We start from the raw sequence: 19955 nt of genomic DNA on the forward strand, positions 1-19955 counted from the left end.
TCAAATATTATATTAACAATGCTAAAACAAGTGGTTATATATAAATTATCTAATAATATTAATAATTTATTCAACAAACCTAATTATTATTTAACATCTTCCTTTGTGCGATCAAAGGGGTCCGACCACACCTTCATATCTGAAATTATTTAGATTCATTAAATGTGTATCATATTTGGATATTTCTTATCAAGACTTGTTAAGTAACATAACCAATAAAGTACCAGAGCACCTACACTTTGTAGAATCCATCTGCAATACTTACTTCCTGGCTGAATAGCATCTTTGTTGATATTTTTACGGGTTTCCTTCTGTATTTTCTCTGTAAATAAACAAACTGTTTACTAACATCACATATTGCCTAGGATAGGTTATTGCTTAATATTTTTACACATGTTGGGGTATATTTTGAAAGAATCTCTTTGGATGAGGCCTACGTCCAGCTGTGGAAGATTTTTGGATGTTGATTATAACGATTTATAAGCATAACAAAATGTTTCTTACTGTAATCTGAAGAATCAATCATTGGACTAATAGCAATGGGGTAAAGAGCTAAGCCAATGAATCCAACGAATCCCGTTATAAAGGCAGTATACCGCCACCCTCTGTAGAATGCCATGTTCTCAGTTATAATTCCTATTGTACAATATTATTGCAGTCGTAATAATATATCTATTGCGAAGAAGAAAACCGTACCACCAGCTGACCAAAACAAAATTATGAAACAAATGTCAAATTTGACCACACGAATGACATTAACATTAACATGTCACCACCATGTGACATAAACATAATCTGTGGTCGTAGACTGGCAACTTCATTATTCTGAACGTCGATCTTTATACTTTATACCATAGACACATAATTTCGCGGGAAATTTATGTATTATTTATTTATTTTTCCACTTCCGCTCATGCCACGGAAGGCAGAGTTTGCGATGCTATAGCAAAGGAGATACTAAGGAACAAAGTAGGAATTAAATCTAACAAGAAATACCCAACCATCATGAAAATGAACTATACGAGTCTAACGACAGTATTCCCAAGTAGCAGGAACGTAGCAACAACAACCATTCATAAGTTATACCGATATGTTTGTTTATGAAAGGGGACAATACATTCTTCATTGTGTCTGAAAAATGTATTGTCTGTCTGAAACCAAAATATAAACACTGTATTGTAGTAATGTTTAAGGGCCCGTACAGGGTGACGTGCCGCGCCAATTTTGGGTTTTCAATGCTCTTCACACAGCACACGCAGTGACACGCACACATGTAAGTTTGCACAGTGGGTCGATAAACTTTTACTCGCCAACTTTATTGACAATTATGTTCAAGTACATTTTGGGTGATTTTAGGGTAAGTAAGTATAATTCTTACTTACACTGGTAGGCAAAGAAAGGCCAGGAAAGAGTAGAAATTAATAGGGTTGCCACTTTACTCTATACTCGGAACCCGATTAGCTTTCTCAAACAAATGTGGTATTTACTTGTAGAAAGGTAACTACAAGTATTAAAGTGTAGATAATAAGTTTCGGGCATCCTCCAGCCAACTGAACCCCGACAAAGCAAAGTAAATACATAGTGTCGCAAAAGGGCTATACTAAGCCAAAAGGGGATGACTCAAGGGGTCATTCTGAACAACTTTTGTTCTACGAGATTTGCAAATTCGCGAAAAAAAATATTCGTTTTCCATGGTAAAAAGTCACATGTCCAACAAAGTTTCTATGAAAAAGGTTTTTTTTGTTAATTTCCAAAACTCGTAGAGCAAAAGTTCAGAATGACCCCCTGTCTTACTCCTTTTTACCCGACTGCCGAAGGAGGAGGGTAATGTTTTTTGATTGTATGTATGTATATATGTATGTTTGTCTGTTTCTTTGTTCCCTCCTGTAGCCTAAACGGCTTGATAGATTTTGATGTATGAGGTATTGTTAGAAGCGTATTGATGGCGCGATGGCTATAGGCTATGTGACGTTCCATTAAAATGTACATAGCGCCCTCTTGAGGACATAACGTGACGATCGAAAAAATAATAATTCAACTTTGCCGTGTAAGGTATCAAATGAAAGGACTTGATTTTCACATTACAAAAATATGCATATTGAAGGTATTTAAATAACAACACCAAAATTATTGAAATAAAAAATGATCATGAACTACCTACCGACGTAAAATTTCATAAAATAAAAACAACTAAAAAGTTACAAATAAAAAAATACAATTATAAAAAACTAAAAACCTGACTGTACGCTAAAAACATGAAAACGAGTCCCAATGTTAATGGAAAGTATCGCAGGCAGGGACCAACTTGACCGCCACTCAAGGCCGTTTTCTAAGTAACATTCAGCTAAATGGTGAACCCTCTGCTGGTAAAATTTGTTTATATACCGCTTTTTCAATACCTGTAAGTACATTTTTTGGCAGCATAATATTTTTACTTAATTTTAGGGTTTCGAACGTCAAAAGAAAAAAAGCAACCGTTATAGGATCTCTTTGTTGTCCGTCTGTCTGACTGACTGTCTGTCACCGCCCTTTTTCTCAGAAACGGGTAAAGATGTCAAGCTTATATTTCGCATAGATGGGGAGTACCCCAAAAAAATATTATGGTACTCCCTGTCCCACACAAGTAAATTGGGGCTTATATTTTTTCCAGTTATTTTGATGTGTATCCTTTTTTTTTCTTTATTGTTTTGTATAAGTATGTGTTTCTTTTCTTTAAATCTGTATTTTTTTTGTTGTTGCTGTCTATGTGTCGAAAAAATGTATCTTTATCTTCAAATCACGCCATCTATCGTTTGTTTTTTTGTGGCTACTGTCTATAGAAGAAATTCCGTCATTGACAATTTTACGTTACGAATTTATTTTTATTTATTTTATTTTTATTTTTACATTTTCGTGGAGAATCAACAGCATTTTGTTAATAAATAATTATTACTTATGAACACATAACAACTTGATGCCATTAACAGAATGAACTTAGTAAACCCAGTAAACCTAACACATCCAGAGGAAAAACAAAATCTCTTTCTCTCTCTCTGAAAAACATACTTAATAGCCCAAACTCGATGCTTTTAGCTATTAACATCTTTGAAATAAAATTGAGCCACCACCGTGTTACTGCCCTCATCAGATCCTCACGAGACCATACCTCAACCAGCACCAAGAGACTGTATTTTTGATCCCTAACCTAATGTTCGTGCGTATTGTCATCACTTAGATCCATTCGCTATATTCCTGCTCCTCATCAGACCTTTACGAGACTGTAATATCACGAGAATATTGCACACTATCTAATTTAATTTAATGTATTGAATATACTGGAAGAATTATGCTTCCTCAATTTCAAATCAAATTATGTTGGTGTCATAAAAGTTGAAAAAGTGCAATGACAACCAATGTGCAGTGATTTTGTATCTGTACACGATAAGATCGCGAGCTGTCAGTGCTGCCTAAACCGACGTGACCCTTCTTTGGAGGCCAGCGGCCAACTGAGTCAAACGTCACTTGTGTTTATGATTTTATAACACAGAAAGCCGCCATAGATATTTGTATGAAGATTTGAGGGAAAAAAATTGCTCAAGTTTGGGATTAATTTACACAAAAAAAGTGTGTGTTTATTAAAAAACAAGGTATTTAGCGCCTAGTCCAAGCCTTTAACTTTATAATATGATAAAAATCATATGAAAATTCTTTATAATTACGACACAGTTGTTACAATACGGGAGTGTGATTGACTGGTTTTTCTTGATATTCTGAAATTAATTTACAGTTATCCATAATCATTTACTTAAATTCGAATGATTCAGCACCTAGCTAGACTCTTCAACTACCTGTGTGATTTTTTTCAAGACTGTAGAGCATCATTTACTACATAATTCTATGACAATGCCAACCCTCGATTCCCTATTGCAGACCCTTAAAGAAGGTAAATAATGATAAGGAAATAACACTTACCTACCTACATCTAAATGACTTGAGTGTAATTGCGTTGAGTAGGTTAGGTACAAACTAATTAACAAATGGACAACATTTCATTTTTTTTACCCTATATTTTTATTATTTATTCGGAAAGTTTATAGAAAATTAGGGGACCCGTATTTTTTTATTTTGTATATACATAAATTTTTGCATGTTATTTTTAACTTTAAAGTTAATTATTTTAAAACCGGAAGTGACGTCACATATTAGGCTCAATTTTTATTTTTGTCTATTGCCTGAGTCTCGCAAAAAAACATAAATGACACTGACAAGTGACTTTTAAACTTTGTTTACATGCCAACCAACAAATGGGTCATTTTCAAATGACCTTGATATTTCTGATGATGGAAAGTAGGTACTCATCATGTAAAAAAATAAGCAGAAGCATTTTTTCAGCTGTGTAGGCGGTGGCATGCTCTGGGAAATATTATATAGAGGTTTTCTCTTAATAATAAATAAAAAAAATAGTCAGAAAGTATCAGAACAGAATTAATGAAAATGACCCAAATAAACAACAACGTCACGATAAAACGTCAACGTCAATCAAAAATGAAAGTGACAGTTACTTTGTTTTTAAATCTATAGGCTTTGATCATCAAAATGCATCGCACCTGATGCATGACGTCATCAGCACTTTTTTACTATTTTATGATTTTCTCGAAAATGATACATCGAAAAAATACAAAAACATTTTTTTTGTGGCCTTTAGAGCTAAATCTCGAAATGGTTTTCGATTTATAGCAGCTTTAGTTTTTTGAAATGTTGTCCATTAGATTCACCTTACCTTAGTATAGTATACACGTACTTACGTAAGTAGGTACTTATTTGATTTACTTATCAAAAAAATTAAGCCATTATTTAATTATGCATCTTATTCGTTCTAGGTGCTGATCATCAGAATTTTTTAAGTCAGTAACAGCAAACTGGTGGGAACCAATAAAAACCCCATGTTACTTAAATATTTGTATGTTTATTAAATCTTACGATATTAACTAATCTCACTAGGCACTTAACACACCTAAACCTGCTAGGTAACTATACTTTCTTAGTATGTTCATTGTTCAGTCTCTAATCGATTTAAGGCCTGTAATCGATCGTATTGCTCAGCAAATCAGGGACACTACCGTCTCTTTTCACATGGAACGCCTCATTCATATCTCGATCTTCGATCGCTTTATCCTCATTTATTCTGTCTTCAAGCATGCGCAGGAGTTTGTCATACACCAGCGCCGGCGCATCGATCGCGTATAAGAAATCTATGTGGTTAAACTCATCGTATGGCACCTCGTAATGCTCAATCGGGTTAGCAAGTTTGCTGAACAGACGGGCAACATCTATATCACCTGCTAGCCAATCGTTTTTAGCGCTGAGCAGAGCTATGGGCAGCGTGATGTTGTGTAGAGGGTATTCTGGGGGTGACTTGGTGCCATAATGCCGCATGTTGCCTTCAGAGCCGTAGTCGAACTGCTGGAATCGGCCCTCGGCCTTGATCTCTTGCGCGTAGTGCACTAGAGTCCTTGTCGATGCGCCCGCCGGGACGTGAGCCAGGATATGCGGTAATAAGGTCCTGTTGAACTGTGATTCGTCGTGTCCACACAAAACAAACATGGAGTTTTCACAGATTGCCTCCTCGTAGTGGTTGATCTCACACATGTGTTTCGACAGCCAGCGCAGCACCGCATTCTGAGGGAGGAACTCGTTGGCTCCCAACAGCTTTAGCAGATACTCGATGTTGTTGGAGAATCTCGCGAGCATTTTAATGGGGCTGCGGATATCACTCATGTAGGCTACAGGCGCCAACGCGTAGCCCGCTTTCAAGATCTTGTTGTAGCGAGGTTTAGTCGACAGCAGCGCGAAGAGAACTGTGGTCCCCATCGAATGCCCCACATAATGCAGATGCGTTTTACCTCCTTTCACCCGCATGATGTAGTCTATAACCGTCGGCAAGTCGTGTTGAGCTACCTCATGGAATGTGAAGTTCCAGAACTGGAAAGAGTCGACTTTCCGGCTTATATGAGCGCGGGAGTACGTGTTGCCTCGAACATTGGCGAGCCAGACGTCGTAGCCGGCATCTGAGAGGATGTAGGCGAGGGCGTGGCGCGGTCCAGGGATCACCCAGTCTGCTGAGCTGCCGAGCAACCCGTGGTGTAGAAGCACAGTCTCTCTCGGCTCTCTCTGCGAGGTCACAGGTATACGGTGCAGAGTGAGGATGTAGCCATCGTCGGTGATGACTGTGTGGGATTCGCTGGTGTATCCATGGAGTGCGATCAGCTCTGGCGTGGTCATTTGTACTGTGACATCGTCCCGGCAGTCCACGCCGCCTGCTGGAGCTATGGCATCGAACACAGACGAATCTTTCCTTTGCGCTTCCGTCGCGTACTCCGAGAACTTTCTCATAGATCTCGACTCTGCATCTTCCATACGGTCCGGCGTCGTATAAGGTTTCTTGGTCACAGCATCTGGTAGTATAAAGTTGCCGATTTTGTGGACCAGCTTACGCCCTTTCATGCGCAAAAAGCCGGTGATCTGGGCGGTGCTGTTGGTGAACTTGTCGAGGAAGCTGAAGTAACCACAGTCGGCGTAGTGGCAGAATATCACGAGAGTGAATAATACTATAGTTAAATTCTTCATTGCGGTTGACCGGCCGGCGGAAGCGCGCGTTGTGAACTGAGCGATATAAACAACGAGGCATCTACTCGTCTATTATATGCTCTATATCTCGGGTAACAAAGGTCAAGGGGGACATGACTCACTCCCTCATTCTGCGTAGGTACTAACTACTACTAACACAAACAAGTCTTCGGAAGATAAAGCGATTTGCTCGCATGCGATTATTTTTAGTAAACTGCTTCGTTTGTTTAGGTTTACGTGATTCATTAATTCATCACTGATTGATTTGTCATTCACTAATGATCTAAATCTTAACAATAACAATACCGATGAATTTAGGCATATAATGAATAGTTGAGATTCTATTAAATTCTTTCATTTGCGGATATTTTTGCGATGCATTTTTAGATCATTAAGATACCCGTACATCTTTCTAATCCTTTACTATCGTAGTGTTATGTATAAAATTGCAGTTATAATGTAAGTAGGTATTGGAAGGCCGAAGTCCGTTATTGATAGATCAGACCAACAACAAAGCCAGTAGGTACATAGAAGGCACCTAAAGTCGGTCTAGATGAGATACCTACCCACGGCATTATCTCTTTTAACGACTGTACCTTATCCAAGCATATTACTCATTATTGTCATTCTCTGACTAAATTTAGCTGGTACTTAAGTTTTACTCCTTAATTACCTACAAATATAAAATATAGAGAGAAATATAATGATCTGAAGTTAATAAATAAAAGGTTTTACCAAAATGATACAGCACATAGATCTTAGAACAGTGATTTAATTTCTTGACACAATATATCGAACGCCTCGGGCCGCCATTTCTTGATCTCAATCTCGATGTCTTCAGTGCGGAGGTTCTCAAAATCGTCGTCATCTGAAGACAAAAATAACCCTTTAATTTCGACTTCTGACTGACAAATATAGCATACAATACAAAAGCAAAATATGTAGGTATATCTCGAATTTTCTAACGGGTCTAAATAACTAAATCTATACAAAAAGAGGTCCATAATAGAGGTTCATAAAATCACTATTAATAAAATTATTAATTTAAAAAACTCACTGTAAACAGGGAACCAGCCGCTCAACTCGCAAACGGCAACATTAAACGCTCCTAACAACTTCACCACATAGCTTCCTCTCCTTGGCCACACCACCACCCTCACGATCTCATCCGTCCCTTCCCACCCCATACCCTGTCCTCTTGTCACTAAAATGTTATACGGGACGTTATTCTCATGTAAGTATCGGACAAGTTTGTGGACATCCTCAGCTAGTTGCGGTATTGAGTGCTTGTGCTTGATCTGGAAACAGAATCCTGGCGCCGGGTAGCTGTCGTCGAAAATGTAGAGAGGGCCTTTTATGTGGTTGCATTTCTGTAATTGCAGATTTTACATTGGTATTAAATGAACTCTTTGGGAAGATGTGTGATATTGAATTTTAACCTTTTGCGTCCTGTCGTTGCAATGTCTAACAAAATACCATTGATATTAGAGTTCATAGAAGTTTCAGTGATAATATGTTATACATTGTATATTAAAATCTTCCCATAGTAAAAGAAGAATAATTTTATTTATCTCAGTATAAGAGATTCTTACCGCAATTTCAACTGGTAAAGTGTTATTTTCCATCAGCAAGTGGTAGTGTAAGTGGTTCACGGACGCCATAGCGCACAGGCTGTTGAAGCCAATCCTGAGATCACTGAAAAATATAATAAAATATGATATAATAATATTACCAATTTTTTTACAAAGTGCAATTTCCGTAAATATACAATCTTGTAAATAGTGTAATTTTTAAGCATTGCAACATTATGTATTCTTTTCATAACAAAAATGTAGATATAAGTGGATACTTACAAGATAAATAAATAAATTAATAGTATGTAGTAAATTTTATTTCTGGTGAGATTGGATAATAAAACGATGCATTCATTAAAAAAATACCCTTACCGATCTTGGAAGAGGAAAAACATATCAATAGCTAGCTTTAAGCTTTCCTTGGTAGCTACCTGAGGAAGGCATTTGTTTACTGAAGGGCACAGCAGGCTGTGGTACCGAGATATAGGGCTCACATTCACAATCACCCTGTGTAAGTCTGTAGCTGAAATAAAAAAAATTAAAAGGTTATTTTACAGCTTTAGTATTAGAGAAAAGTGTTTTGTGAAGCTGTTTCACTGTAGAGTAAGACACATTTTTTTTTATTGATTTCCTGAATTTTTAGGAACAGATCATAGCTTGCACTCAAACTAAGTTACCTGACGCACTAATCAATTTATTAGGCATTTCTATGAAAAAATAGGTAGTCAGGTAGGCAAGCGGCAATGAACAGCTTAACTTGATTGTCCCTAATGAGAAATCCAGGTACACATTATTACCATAATATATTTTATGATAATCTAGCTATACTTAAACTAAATGATTCCATGTTATTTACACTGGTAGTGATGTCTAGTCGCATAAATAAGAAAGATTGGTTACCTCATTCTTAAACAACAGAAGACGAAGCAACAATTTAGTGTTTTCAACAACTGTAGGTACTACCTACCATTCTGTTCATCAACTAAATCAAACATGATCTCTTGTGGTGAAACCTTGGTGAAGTTGAATTTACTGGTGTTGAATGGCTGGTTGAGGTTGGCTATCTCTTCCGGGGATCTCCGGTTTGATCCACGATCTGGATTCAACTGGAAGCAAATTTCAAGTAAATTGTAGTTTTATTTTAGTATTATGGCTGTAGAATATCTACATGGTGGAAAACTCAGTGATTTAAGAGGTCTTCTGATGGTGATGAAGCTGATTCTATAATGATTTAAAAGCATAATTTAATTACCTCTTACATGTTAATACATTATATTTATCTCATTCAATGAAAAGGACAAACAAAGAACCTATCAACATAAACATAAAACGCAGCTCTCTTTCCCGCTTTGACTAAAGACGACGTAAAGAGAATCTGCAACGTCACAAGTGCCCGGCATCTTGTGTGTACCTACTCAAATGTTTATTTACATATATTGCACCAATGTCAAGGTCATAGAACAGATGCGTATGCTTGCTAGAAAATGCACATACCTGGAGAAGGTACCGCGTCTTCTTGTCGATAATTCTCTCGCGTATGTTGCCGAGCTTGTACCGAAATACATTGCTATCATCGTGCAACTGATCCCATTTGTATCTCAACATATTGGAAAATTCAGTGCGCGGATGCACTTCGAGATCGCCGCTCCACTCATTCGTTAAGTTGTAATCAGAGTAGGTAAACATTTTTATGATTTGTAGTACGTTTAAAAGGTTCCTGTAATAAATTTCACTTAATTCTTATAACAACTAAATAAATAAATAAAGTCGCCTTTGCAAATTTTATGTTCAATGAATGAATGAAAACATTGACCACAGAATACTCTTTTCAGGGAAAATGACACTTGCCATATCAAGAAAATGAATGAACGAAACTGATAATAACCGGAAATGGAGAGGCTGGTCACACAATTTACTGGCTCGTGTCCTAGCTACTCGCCATGTGTATAGCAGGCTCTCATTTTGACATTAAAATCAGCTCAGCTTCAGCTGATTGTCAAATCCAAATAAACAAAAGCGCTGTGAGGTTAGAATTTAATAAGTTATTTTATTCAATTTCACCATGAACAATCGCAATATACTACGCCTTTGTAACCGATTAATTCTACCAAATATTACTCCAGCACGTTATAAAGGCTACAAAGTAATTGAACGTCCAGATCCCAAGAAATTTAAGATGCCTTCGGCTGCCGATGCGCCCAGTGTTTTGGAGATTTTAAAGGAGAAAATACGTTTAAATGGTCCTCTGACTGTCGCTGAATACATGCACATAGTGGCAACGAACCCTACAGAAGGATACTACATGAAGAAAGAAGTCATAGGAGAAGCTGGCGACTTCATAACATCTCCAGAAATTACACAGTTATTTGGAGAGATGATGGCTGTGTGGTTCTTCTCTGAGACTCGGAAGATGGGTCCGGGGAAGCCGCTGCAGATTGTTGAACTTGGTCCAGGGAAAGGAACTTTGATGGTGGACTTTCTGAGGGTATATTTTTTTCTATATTTGTTTACAGTGAACATTTATTTTTAGTTACAAACACAGTTTAAGGACAGATTAGCATTATCCATCTGACTAAATTTAGGTGTATCTCTAGAATCAATTCATATGTTACGGTAAAATTTTAAATAGGTACTTACTAAAACAAAAAATTAACCCCAGATACCTATGGCTTTACAGGTTCTCCATCGCTTGGGCTATGAGTCTCAAGATTTAAGCATCCATTTAGTAGAGATATCTTCTACAATGCAGAATGTGCAGGCGAGCAGGCTGTGTGCTACCTACAAAGCCTGTGATATTGACTCACCACATAATTGTGAGGTAATATTTATATTTATCATGTTTAGACCAACAGAAAAGAAGGCTTAAAGAGAGAAAAAACGAAAAACATATAGTTTTGTATAAGTAGTTGTCAAAAATTCAATATTCAATATTTTCATCAGCTTGTTATCCTCCACTTCTGTACCTTTACAGGACATTTCCAAGGAACACCACAAAACAATAAAATGTATTTTATTCTAACAACAATAACAAATTGTGGTTTCAGGGGGAAACAGTGAGTGGCATAAAAGTGTACTGGTACAATGATTTAAAGAAGGTACCTCAAGCATTCTCCTGGTATATCGCCCATGAATTCTTTGACGTCCTGCCCGTTCACAAATTTCAGGTATGGTATCATACCTAGCTATAACATTTATTGTAACCCATCCTTTTACTGGTATCAATTTCTACCAGATAACTTTTGGGGAGAATAGATTATTTAAAGTTGCAAGTTAAGCCAACTTTTGACTATACTATATCTAGTATATCTACTATATTTAAAAACATTTAACCAATTTCAGAAAACTGATGATGGCTGGAAGGAGATCCTAATAGAGATTGATGAAGCCAACAAACTACATTACCGCATATCAGCAAAAGAGACGGCATCAGTGCAGATGCTGATCCGGCCTCCTTTAGACACTGGAGACAGGACGGAGCTGGAGATCAGTGCAAGGGGGCTGGGGGTGGCCCGGCAACTCGCCACCAGGGTGGACCAGGACGGTGGCATAGCATTAATAGCTGATTACGGACATGAGGGAGAGAAAGGTGATACATTCAGGGTAGGTTGTATTTACTATGTGTTGAAAAATTTACCACAGGGTAATGATTAAATGGATTAGCCAGTTGAAATTACAATCAATGACCATTGCAAATGCCTCTCTGCCTATCCTGTAATTTACTTACCTATGCTGTGATTATCGCGATAAGATGGCAACACTAATATGGAGATGAGATTTTTAGTTTTCACAATGACAACACTTTTAGCTCCTTTAATTTTTTAAATATTACATTTTAACTGTAACTCTTTTTTCTTCCTCAGGCCTTCCACAAGCACCAAGTGGTGGACCCCCTAGAGAACCCCGGCACATGTGATTTAACGGCAGACGTGGATTTCTCTCAGTTGCGAATGGCGGCATCGAAGACGCCTAGCGACGAGAACTATGCTGTAGTGCTTGGGCCGGTCACACAGAAAGACTTCTTGGAGCGCTCACAGGCACCTGTCAGGCTTCAGGTGAGTCCGGAGGCAATGGTCTGACCAGTCCAGTAATTATGATCTTATGACAGATAGACAGTCTGTATTACCACAAAGACCTATGTCAAGCTGAGGTCCAGCTACAGTGGAGCGCCGAAGTCATTCGAAAGCTCCATGGACTACTTAAGCTGCGTACAGATCGGCCAAACGAACGGGTTTCGTTGACCTTCGTTGCTGCAATCTCTCTGCCCCGTATTATGCATGATAAATATCCATCGTTAAGCGTTCGTAGGGCCGGTCTGTACGCAGCTTTAGAAGAACTATGAGATGGCGGGCACTCATATTCTACCACATGGTTTAGTGTTGCCATACCAATAAAATTAAAAACATCTGTATACCATTAAAGTTTTTTTTGTTACAGGTCTTGCTTGATAGTGCTAAAACTGAAGAGGAAATAGAGAAAATCAAGAGCGCTTACGCAATGCTGGTAGACCCACAAAAGATGGGTGAAAGGTTTAAATTCATGGCGTATTACCCCTCCACAATGGCAGAAATACTAGAAAAGTACCCGCCATTAGGATTTTCAAGCCAAAAATCTAATGAATAACTACAGAAAACTTTATTTATTTAATTAACTAGGCACCTATTAAATGTTTACAATAAACATAGTAGTCGTATGTAACAGTAACTTCTGTTAAAATAAATTAGTACCTATATCTTTCAATACATGGTTTTCATACCATCATTCCCTCTAGTTATAACCCTTATAATTTCCAGCCATAGGGTCAATTCAGACGTACCACAACCACACCACAGCCACAACCACACTACAACCACGCCGTGTGGTCGGGCGTATATTTTGTATTGACAATGAATAATCCAATTCACACGTGCCACATTTCGCCGTTGTTATCGACCACCTGTGTAATACGACCACATCGCAAACACATCGCGGCGGCACCGCGGCCACCTCCTCTCCCTATTAAACTGCATACGACCACGTGGTTACCACATCGCAACGACAGCGACAACGCAACCACATCGACGTTTTGTCGCTGCCACAACGCAACTGCAAAAAGCCGCTGCCACACTATTCACACGTAACCACAGCTTGACCACATTATGTCGCTGCGACGTGGTGTGGTTGTGGTACGTACGTGTGACTTGACGCTAAAAGGTACAGTGCGACAAACTTATCTGTTCCGGTGAGAGCGAACTAAATTGATTCATATCTCAATATTTACTAATGAATTATATATTTATATAGATTAGATGGGTTTATTGGAACCACAAGAGCGAATTACCACTACTGGCAAACTTAAAATCTTATAGAATTAAGAACTGATTAAGAAATATTATACCTCGTTTACATTCAGCCGAAGTGAGCAAGGAAGTGGGCAGGGAAGGGGGCAGGGAAGTGGGCAGGGCAGTGTGTGAACGCGATACTTCTCATGCCGCTGCCATTGCCACTCGCGCTGCCCGGCGCTCCCCTAAATGGCGGTTTTTTGTGCGGAAGTCAAAGGATCGGCAGCGCGAGCGGCAGTGCGTGTTTACATTCAGCTCCGACGCTCAGTACTAGCCGAGCGCCTGGAGGAGGTTCACTTGTACTTAAGTTGATTGTCTAATAAATTTCGGGGTTTTAACATTTTTTATCAAGAGCTAATTTCTTACGTACTATGGGTACATTCGAGTAACGCATGTGTCTTTTGTTTCTACTATGGATAGTGATCGTTTAGGTAATGGACAACATTTCATTTTCTTTACCCTATATTTTTATTAGCTATTCGGAAAGATTATAGAAAATTAGTGGACCCGTATTTTTTTATTTTGTATATACATTAATTTTTGCATGTCATTTTTAACTTTAAAGTTAATTATTTTAAAACCGGAAGTGAAGTCACATATTAGTCTCAATTTTTATTTTTGTCTATTGCCTGAGTCTTGAAAAAAACATAAATGACACTGACAAGTGACATTTAAACTTTGTTTACATGCCAACCAACAAATGGGTAATTTTCAAATGACATTGATATTTCTGATGATGGAAAGTAGGTACTTATCATGTAAAAAAATAAGCATAAGCATTTTTTCAGCTGTGTAGGCGGTGGCATGCTATGGAACATATTATATAGAGGTCATCTCTTAATAAAAAATAAAAAAAATAGTACGAAAGTGTCAGAACAGAATTAATGAAAATGACCCAAATAAACAACAACGTCACGATAAACCTGCCTAATTGTTTGTTTTAATTTGAAAGTATAAATATTTGTGTTCATACTGTGATCTCTGTACTTAGTACTTAGAAAAACATTTTATATATTTTAGTTAAGTTAAAAAATTGTTAATTTTATATAAATTTTTATTTTAAGTTGTCTTAGATAATTTACGAATGTTGTGTACACCTTTAATTGGCTTTTATAACGAAATTTTAATTTTAATATCTGTTTTAAAAATGTTAGTTGTATAAGCTGCTGGTGTTCCAGTTTAAATAAATAAATAAATAAAACGTCAACGTCAATCAAAAATGAAAGTGACAGTTACTTTGTTTTTAAATCTATGGGCTTTGATCATCAAAATGCATCGCACCTGATGCATGACGTCATCAGCACTTTTTTACTATTTTATGATTTTCTCGAAAATGATACATCCAAAAAATACAAAAACATTTTTTTTGTGGCCTTTAAAGTTAAATCTCGAAATGGTTTTCGATTTATAGCAGCTTTAGTTTTTTGAAATGTTGTCCATTGCAACGACTGAACCGATTTTAATGCATCAGATAATGTTGTGTCGCTCCTTAGTGGTCGTTTCATTTTTCTGCCTATACATTTTTGCTCCCTATATAAAATGAGACCGCGGCCGATGTAATTATTTCGACGTCTGCCATTGCCGACACTTGAAAGCGAAGTGAGTGGTAGGGCAGTATGTAAACACACACTCCTTTCGATCCTGCTGCAGCAATATTTAGGGAATTATTGCCGGCAGCGCGAGGGGCAGTGGCAGGGGCTGAATGTAAATGGGGTAACACATATACGTGAGCTGTCACCGGAACAGATAAGTTTGTGACACTGTACTATTCCGTGCATCGCGATTCGTGACAGTCGTCGGCCGCGCGCGACTTTCATTTTGTCCCCTATGATAATAATATGTATGTCGCAGCGTCGCAGCAGTGCCATACAGCGCGCGGCCTACGACTGTCGCTATGCACGGAATAGTACTACCTAATAAGGTACTATAAGGTATATTTAAACCTTATAGTACTGCTGCATTCTGCTGCTACATTACGAGGACCACCACTACAGCCTGGCCAATAAGAATGGAAAATATAAAATGGTAGATTTGCATAGTTTTTTATCGTTGTCATCATCAGAAACACAGGATAAAATGTACTTATTTGCTGCATAAATTTATATATTTATATAAAATAAATATACTAGGCAGTAAATAGGCCACTGTATGGCCACCTATGATGGCCACTATGGCCACTGTCCATCATTGTCATATCTCAGAATAAGGTTTTCTAAGTACGGTAGTAGTCTATGGTGCACCTTAACACAGAGTAAACAATGAGACATAAAGATTCAGCGCCACAGAGTAAAAATCTAAATATTTTTGAGATGAGGACGATTCCCTGCATTTCGATATTTTCGATTTCGCTTTATTTCTATTTTCTGTTGTAAATGGGTGTACATTTTTACTGAGTTTTATTCGTAAAACTTGATACATAACGGGATTTACCTTTTTATTTCATAGTTTTGTGATTTTGTGTTCAATCCATCAAGTTTAATTTTCGAGCTATCATCTTGTTCTCTTGGTGCTGAAATGTCAAAAGTTTTCGTGGACTAGTGCCAGATGATTACCTTGGAATTTTCTTTCTGAGATGATCAGGAACGTATGGTGTTATTAGATCATTGTGGAATTTGGTTAAAATCGTCGGCATCGAGCTTCTGAACAAAGAACAGTTGGATGATTAAACAATTTCCAATCTAATAAAGGTAAGGTGCATTTTTTATTTTCTTTGTACTGCCGATTGCGTTTCAAGCTTTTGTTACGGTAATTCGGTTTATTGTTTGTTTAGTTGATTAACTACTATTACCTCACTGCAAACAAAATATGAATAAAATGCAATGTGTGTAATTTTTTTGTTGGTTAAAAAAATTCATCATTATTAATACATTCAATATGATTTGATTTCCTACTGATTAGATATAGTTTATTCCCAACATCTTTTTTTTTTGTAACGTGCATCATAAAAAACAAAGTGCACCAAGATAACATCTTGTCACATGGACTTGTGTAGATTAAAAAATACACACAAAAAATAGCATATTGGTTGTCTACTACTTTTAGGAAAAATTTACAACCATTCTGGACACACAGTCATCATCATCAGCATAGGTCATCATCAGCCATAGGAAGACCACTGTTGAACATAGATCCTCTCTTAATGTTTACACTTTGTCTAATCAGAGTTGACCAGCGCATTCTCGCAGACTTTACTAGATTGTCCTTCCATCTGATGTGGCATAGCCTGCTTTGATACAGTATGATAGTGTAGGAACCAGAAACATTGTTTCTCATTCTGGAGGTTTATTATAATACTAAAGTAGCCAGTCAGATTAGTGTCGCTTTGCTGGTTGCGCTGGTCGTTATAAGCATTCTTTTCACATATTTCGGTATTTGTAATAAACATTTCAGGCATCCTTTCAAACAGTAATCAAGCCTACTTATGTTCAAATCGAATTAGTTTAATTAATTCATGTTGGTATTTACTTAAATTGTAGTTGAATCAATCTGATTAACATTTTTATACCAGATCATTGACTCTTGACCTAAATTTAAATAAAGATTGGGCATTATGTATTATCTTTTGTATGATAATGGCACATACCTAATATGAACTGAAATGCTCAATCATAGTATGTATAAAGAACTGAAAATGTTTATGCATTTATGGAAAACTTACAAACAATGAAATAAAAAAGTTTTTTTTGGAAGGGCTTCATAAAGACAATGCAAAAATAAAAGTTTTGCTCATTGAGGTATTTCAAGTCTATAGTACCTTAGACCATCTTAGACTAACATAATTATAATACACCTGCATTATGATTCAGTACAAATCAATACTTAAACTGTGACCTCACTAAGAGTTAAAGCTGAAACCCAACCATCTATCCATCTCAGCCATTCTTTAAAATTTATCAGATTTATCCTCTATTATAGTATCCTACTGCTGGACAAACAGTTTCCCCTAGTCAGTCTACATCACCCAGTTTTTTTTTTGTTTGCTTTGTCATCTGCCATAGTCATTCTGTCTTTATCAGATTGTTAGTATGTTCAGTATCTTTAACACATCCCTGGTTTCTGCCATATCTATTCTATTCTATTCTCTGTGGGGGTGTAAGTACCTGCACCTGGCTCTCTCGAGTGGAAGCTTTGTACATATCCCTAAGGTCTAAACTGCCTTCCCAAGCTTGGACCATTTCCCACCACGCTGGTCCACTGCGGGTTGGTGGGATCACATATCTAGATGTGCTTTCTGCCATATCTAACCGTCACATGACATTGCAGGGTAGCCAGGAGACGGGCGCGCCATGAGCTCGCCGGCACCACTCGAGGTGGAGGCGGAGGACTCCATGGAGGAGGACACCAACATGCTGCCCACTGACAAGTCAGTACACATCATATTCACTTATCATATAATTATATCGAAACAATATTCTTTATACAATACTCTTTATGAAAAATTTAAGAATATGAGTTGTTTGGTATTATAAACCATACCAAACAACTCAAATATTAGAAAGAACTTATAAATAAGACATAAAAGGCTTAGGGACGATTTATATTAGACCGGGCCGTGCCGGGCCGGGGCACTTTTGTATGAAGTTTCATGCGTGACGTGGCTCGTCCATGCCAAACTTCATACAAAAATGCCCCGGCCCGGACACGGCCCGGTCTAATATAATTCATCCCTTAAAGTAATAACTACTAGTACTATAAACATCCTTTGGGTGGAAGATATAATTTATGGTAGGTGGTAGGTACCTAGTTGTATTACGTTATGGTAGTTGATGGAATGGAACCTTCCTAATATTGGCACTCAGTGACTAATTATTTTATCACAGTGAAAAGTCAACTCTAGCATCACACAATGAGAAAAAATGTGTTATGCGGTTTAATATTAAAGTAAGAAAAAACGCGTGTCTTTCACGAACACAAAAAAATAATAATAAAATGATTGCATGAAACTATAAAAGTCAGCCGTGCGCGCGATAATGGCAATCATTACAATATGTTACTCAAAACATTGGATGTAATGTCTTAGTAACATTGCGAAAATATAGCATTGCATCAATCAATACCGTCTTCAGGAACGCAGTGGTTGCAGCAGGGCCAGGGCTGAGTATACCTGGTGTGGACCAGAACAGATAATTTTCTAATTGATGAAGTTGTTACTTAATGATTCTGAAAGAGCGTAAGAGATCAGGGTTTGCCTGTAGGGTGGCATCAGAAATAAGGTCACATTTCAGACTGCTAAAAATACCGACAACCAACATAGTTGCAAACTGAAGTAACAGTACCGCCACTCTGTCGAAAAAAACCGACACCGGTAGGGGTAGACTAGATAGATAGATAGAATATTCTTTATTTGTACACACACATAAAATTAACTTACATAACTTAAATACTAACACATGTACAAAAATGGCGGTCTTATCGTTTAAAGCGATTTTTTCAAGACTACCTTAGGGTGACTAGGTACTTCTTGAGTGGAGGCAATTTACTAGCATATGTAGCGTAAGATGCCCTCTAGCCCGATGGACCGGCGTCCCTAGGTAGAAGGTAGCGGATGAGGCCTATGTCCAAAAGTTAACGACGACCGAATGGCGTAGTGGTTAGTGACCCTGACTACTGAGCCGAAGGTCCCGGGTTCGATTCCCGGCTGGGGCAGATATTTGTTTAAAGACAGATATTTGTACTCGGGTCTTGGGTGTTGATATTTATATTTAGTATCTATCTATCTATGTATTTGTGCAGATATATCAGCTGTCCGACACCCATAACACAGGTTCTGCCTAGCTTGGGGTCGGATGGCTGTGTGTGAGATGTCCCCACATATTTATTTATTTATTTATAGTTAACGATTAGTAGCCCAGTGACACGATGATAGTTGGCAATGGAAATAAATATTGCCTCAAGATTCATGATAAAGCCATGGGTAACCGTGGCATCTAATAGTTAGGTCGGCATAAAATTCACTGTGCTCCGGCACCTGTCACGACATCATGGAGAGGTCTCACCACCCCGAGGCGACTCTCCTTGTGAGTACTGTGTCTATACGCTGCAGCGGCTAGATCCATAGATCCCTGATGTCAGACTGCCGTCTGACTGAAGGTATAGTGCCTGTAGTTTATGACCAAGTCGTCGGGAATTACAGGTCACTATAAATAAATACGTAGTTTAGAAAACGGGTAACGTGTCGTTCAAACTGTTTCACGTTTCGACATACAAATTACTAATCAGCTCTTACGTTACTTCTTATCTTAGGCACGAAGCCGATAGAAAGCTAAGTAATTCATATCCATCCAGTGGCATTTTTCTGTTGCACGATTCAAATTAATCAACTTTAAGACTGTGATTTAATTATTTTGTTGTCGGTTTGTGTTAGATTGGTCCTAAATGTTCAAAGATTGGTATGATGTGCTGTGTTGCTTCTGTAAACGTGATATTAGTGGAAATGTGGTCAATGTGGACTGTTATG

General features: G+C 37.7%; 5 protein-coding genes across 5 annotated transcripts in view; 2 read left to right on the forward strand and 3 right to left on the reverse strand.

Moving 5' to 3' along the window:
• Positions 1-45: 45 nt before the first annotated feature.
• Positions 46-696, reverse strand: LOC105394790 (small integral membrane protein 20). Its single transcript, XM_011566711.3, has 3 exons — positions 505-696; positions 266-322; positions 46-139 (listed from the first exon to the last, which is right to left on the reverse strand). The coding sequence occupies exons 1-3, from the start codon at positions 617-619 to the stop codon at positions 87-89; spliced, it is 225 nt and encodes a 74-aa protein (XP_011565013.1). The 5' UTR covers positions 620-696; the 3' UTR covers positions 46-86.
• A 4229-nt stretch (positions 697-4925) lies between these two features.
• LOC105394797 (lipase 3) lies at positions 4926-6983 on the reverse strand. Its single transcript, XM_011566720.3, has one exon. It carries the CDS (start codon positions 6604-6606, stop codon positions 5053-5055), a length of 1554 nt encoding a protein of 517 aa, XP_011565022.3. The 5' UTR covers positions 6607-6983; the 3' UTR covers positions 4926-5052.
• Positions 6984-7360: 377 nt separating this feature from the next.
• Positions 7361-9981, reverse strand: LOC105394808 (GDP-D-glucose phosphorylase 1). The gene is made up of 6 exons (XM_011566730.3): positions 9675-9981; positions 9148-9286; positions 8553-8703; positions 8199-8301; positions 7664-7976; positions 7361-7474 (listed from the first exon to the last, which is right to left on the reverse strand). Exons 1-6 carry the CDS (start codon positions 9864-9866, stop codon positions 7365-7367), a joined length of 1008 nt encoding a protein of 335 aa, XP_011565032.3. The 5' UTR covers positions 9867-9981; the 3' UTR covers positions 7361-7364.
• A 183-nt stretch (positions 9982-10164) lies between these two features.
• LOC105394819 (protein arginine methyltransferase NDUFAF7 homolog, mitochondrial) lies at positions 10165-12914 on the forward strand. Its single transcript, XM_011566742.3, has 6 exons — positions 10165-10665; positions 10858-10998; positions 11225-11344; positions 11520-11780; positions 12041-12232; positions 12615-12914. Exons 1-6 carry the CDS (start codon positions 10243-10245, stop codon positions 12798-12800), a joined length of 1323 nt encoding a protein of 440 aa, XP_011565044.3. The 5' UTR covers positions 10165-10242; the 3' UTR covers positions 12801-12914.
• A 2874-nt stretch (positions 12915-15788) lies between these two features.
• Positions 15789-19955, forward strand: part of LOC105395364 (E3 ubiquitin-protein ligase UBR1) — a 49995-nt gene continuing 45828 nt past the window's right edge. The window contains exons 1-2 of the mRNA XM_048625508.1: positions 15789-16185; positions 17762-17861. Of these exons, the coding sequence (XP_048481465.1) occupies positions 17785-17861 (77 nt within the window). The 5' untranslated portion in view covers positions 15789-16185; positions 17762-17784. The remainder of the gene's footprint in view (positions 16186-17761; positions 17862-19955) is intronic.

The sequence above is a fragment of the Plutella xylostella genome, chromosome 14, assembly GCF_932276165.1.
Source record: "Plutella xylostella chromosome 14, ilPluXylo3.1, whole genome shotgun sequence".
Classification (NCBI taxonomy): Eukaryota; Metazoa; Arthropoda; class Insecta; order Lepidoptera; family Plutellidae; genus Plutella; species Plutella xylostella.

Coding starts and splice junctions, on each gene's coding strand:
- LOC105394790 (XM_011566711.3), bottom strand. CDS start 619: ATGGCATTCTACAGAGGGTGGCGGTATACTGCCTTTATAACGGGATTC. Junction 323..504: donor GATTGATTCTTCAGATTACA/GTAAGAAACATT, acceptor GTTTATTTACAG/AGAAAATACAGAAGGAAACC. Junction 140..265: donor AGATGCTATTCAGCCAGGAA/GTAAGTATTGCA, acceptor AAATAATTTCAG/ATATGAAGGTGTGGTCGGAC.
- LOC105394797 (XM_011566720.3), bottom strand. CDS start 6,606: ATGAAGAATTTAACTATAGTATTATTCACTCTCGTGATATTCTGCCAC.
- LOC105394808 (XM_011566730.3), bottom strand. CDS start 9,866: ATGTTTACCTACTCTGATTACAACTTAACGAATGAGTGGAGCGGCGAT. Junction 9,287..9,674: donor AGACGCGGTACCTTCTCCAG/GTATGTGCATTT, acceptor ATTTGCTTCCAG/TTGAATCCAGATCGTGGATC. Junction 7,977..8,198: donor CTTTACCAGTTGAAATTGCG/GTAAGAATCTCT, acceptor CTGCAATTACAG/AAATGCAACCACATAAAAGG.
- LOC105394819 (XM_011566742.3), top strand. CDS start 10,243: ATGAACAATCGCAATATACTACGCCTTTGTAACCGATTAATTCTACCA. Junction 10,999..11,224: donor ACTCACCACATAATTGTGAG/GTAATATTTATA, acceptor TTGTGGTTTCAG/GGGGAAACAGTGAGTGGCAT. Junction 11,781..12,040: donor AGAAAGGTGATACATTCAGG/GTAGGTTGTATT, acceptor TTTCTTCCTCAG/GCCTTCCACAAGCACCAAGT.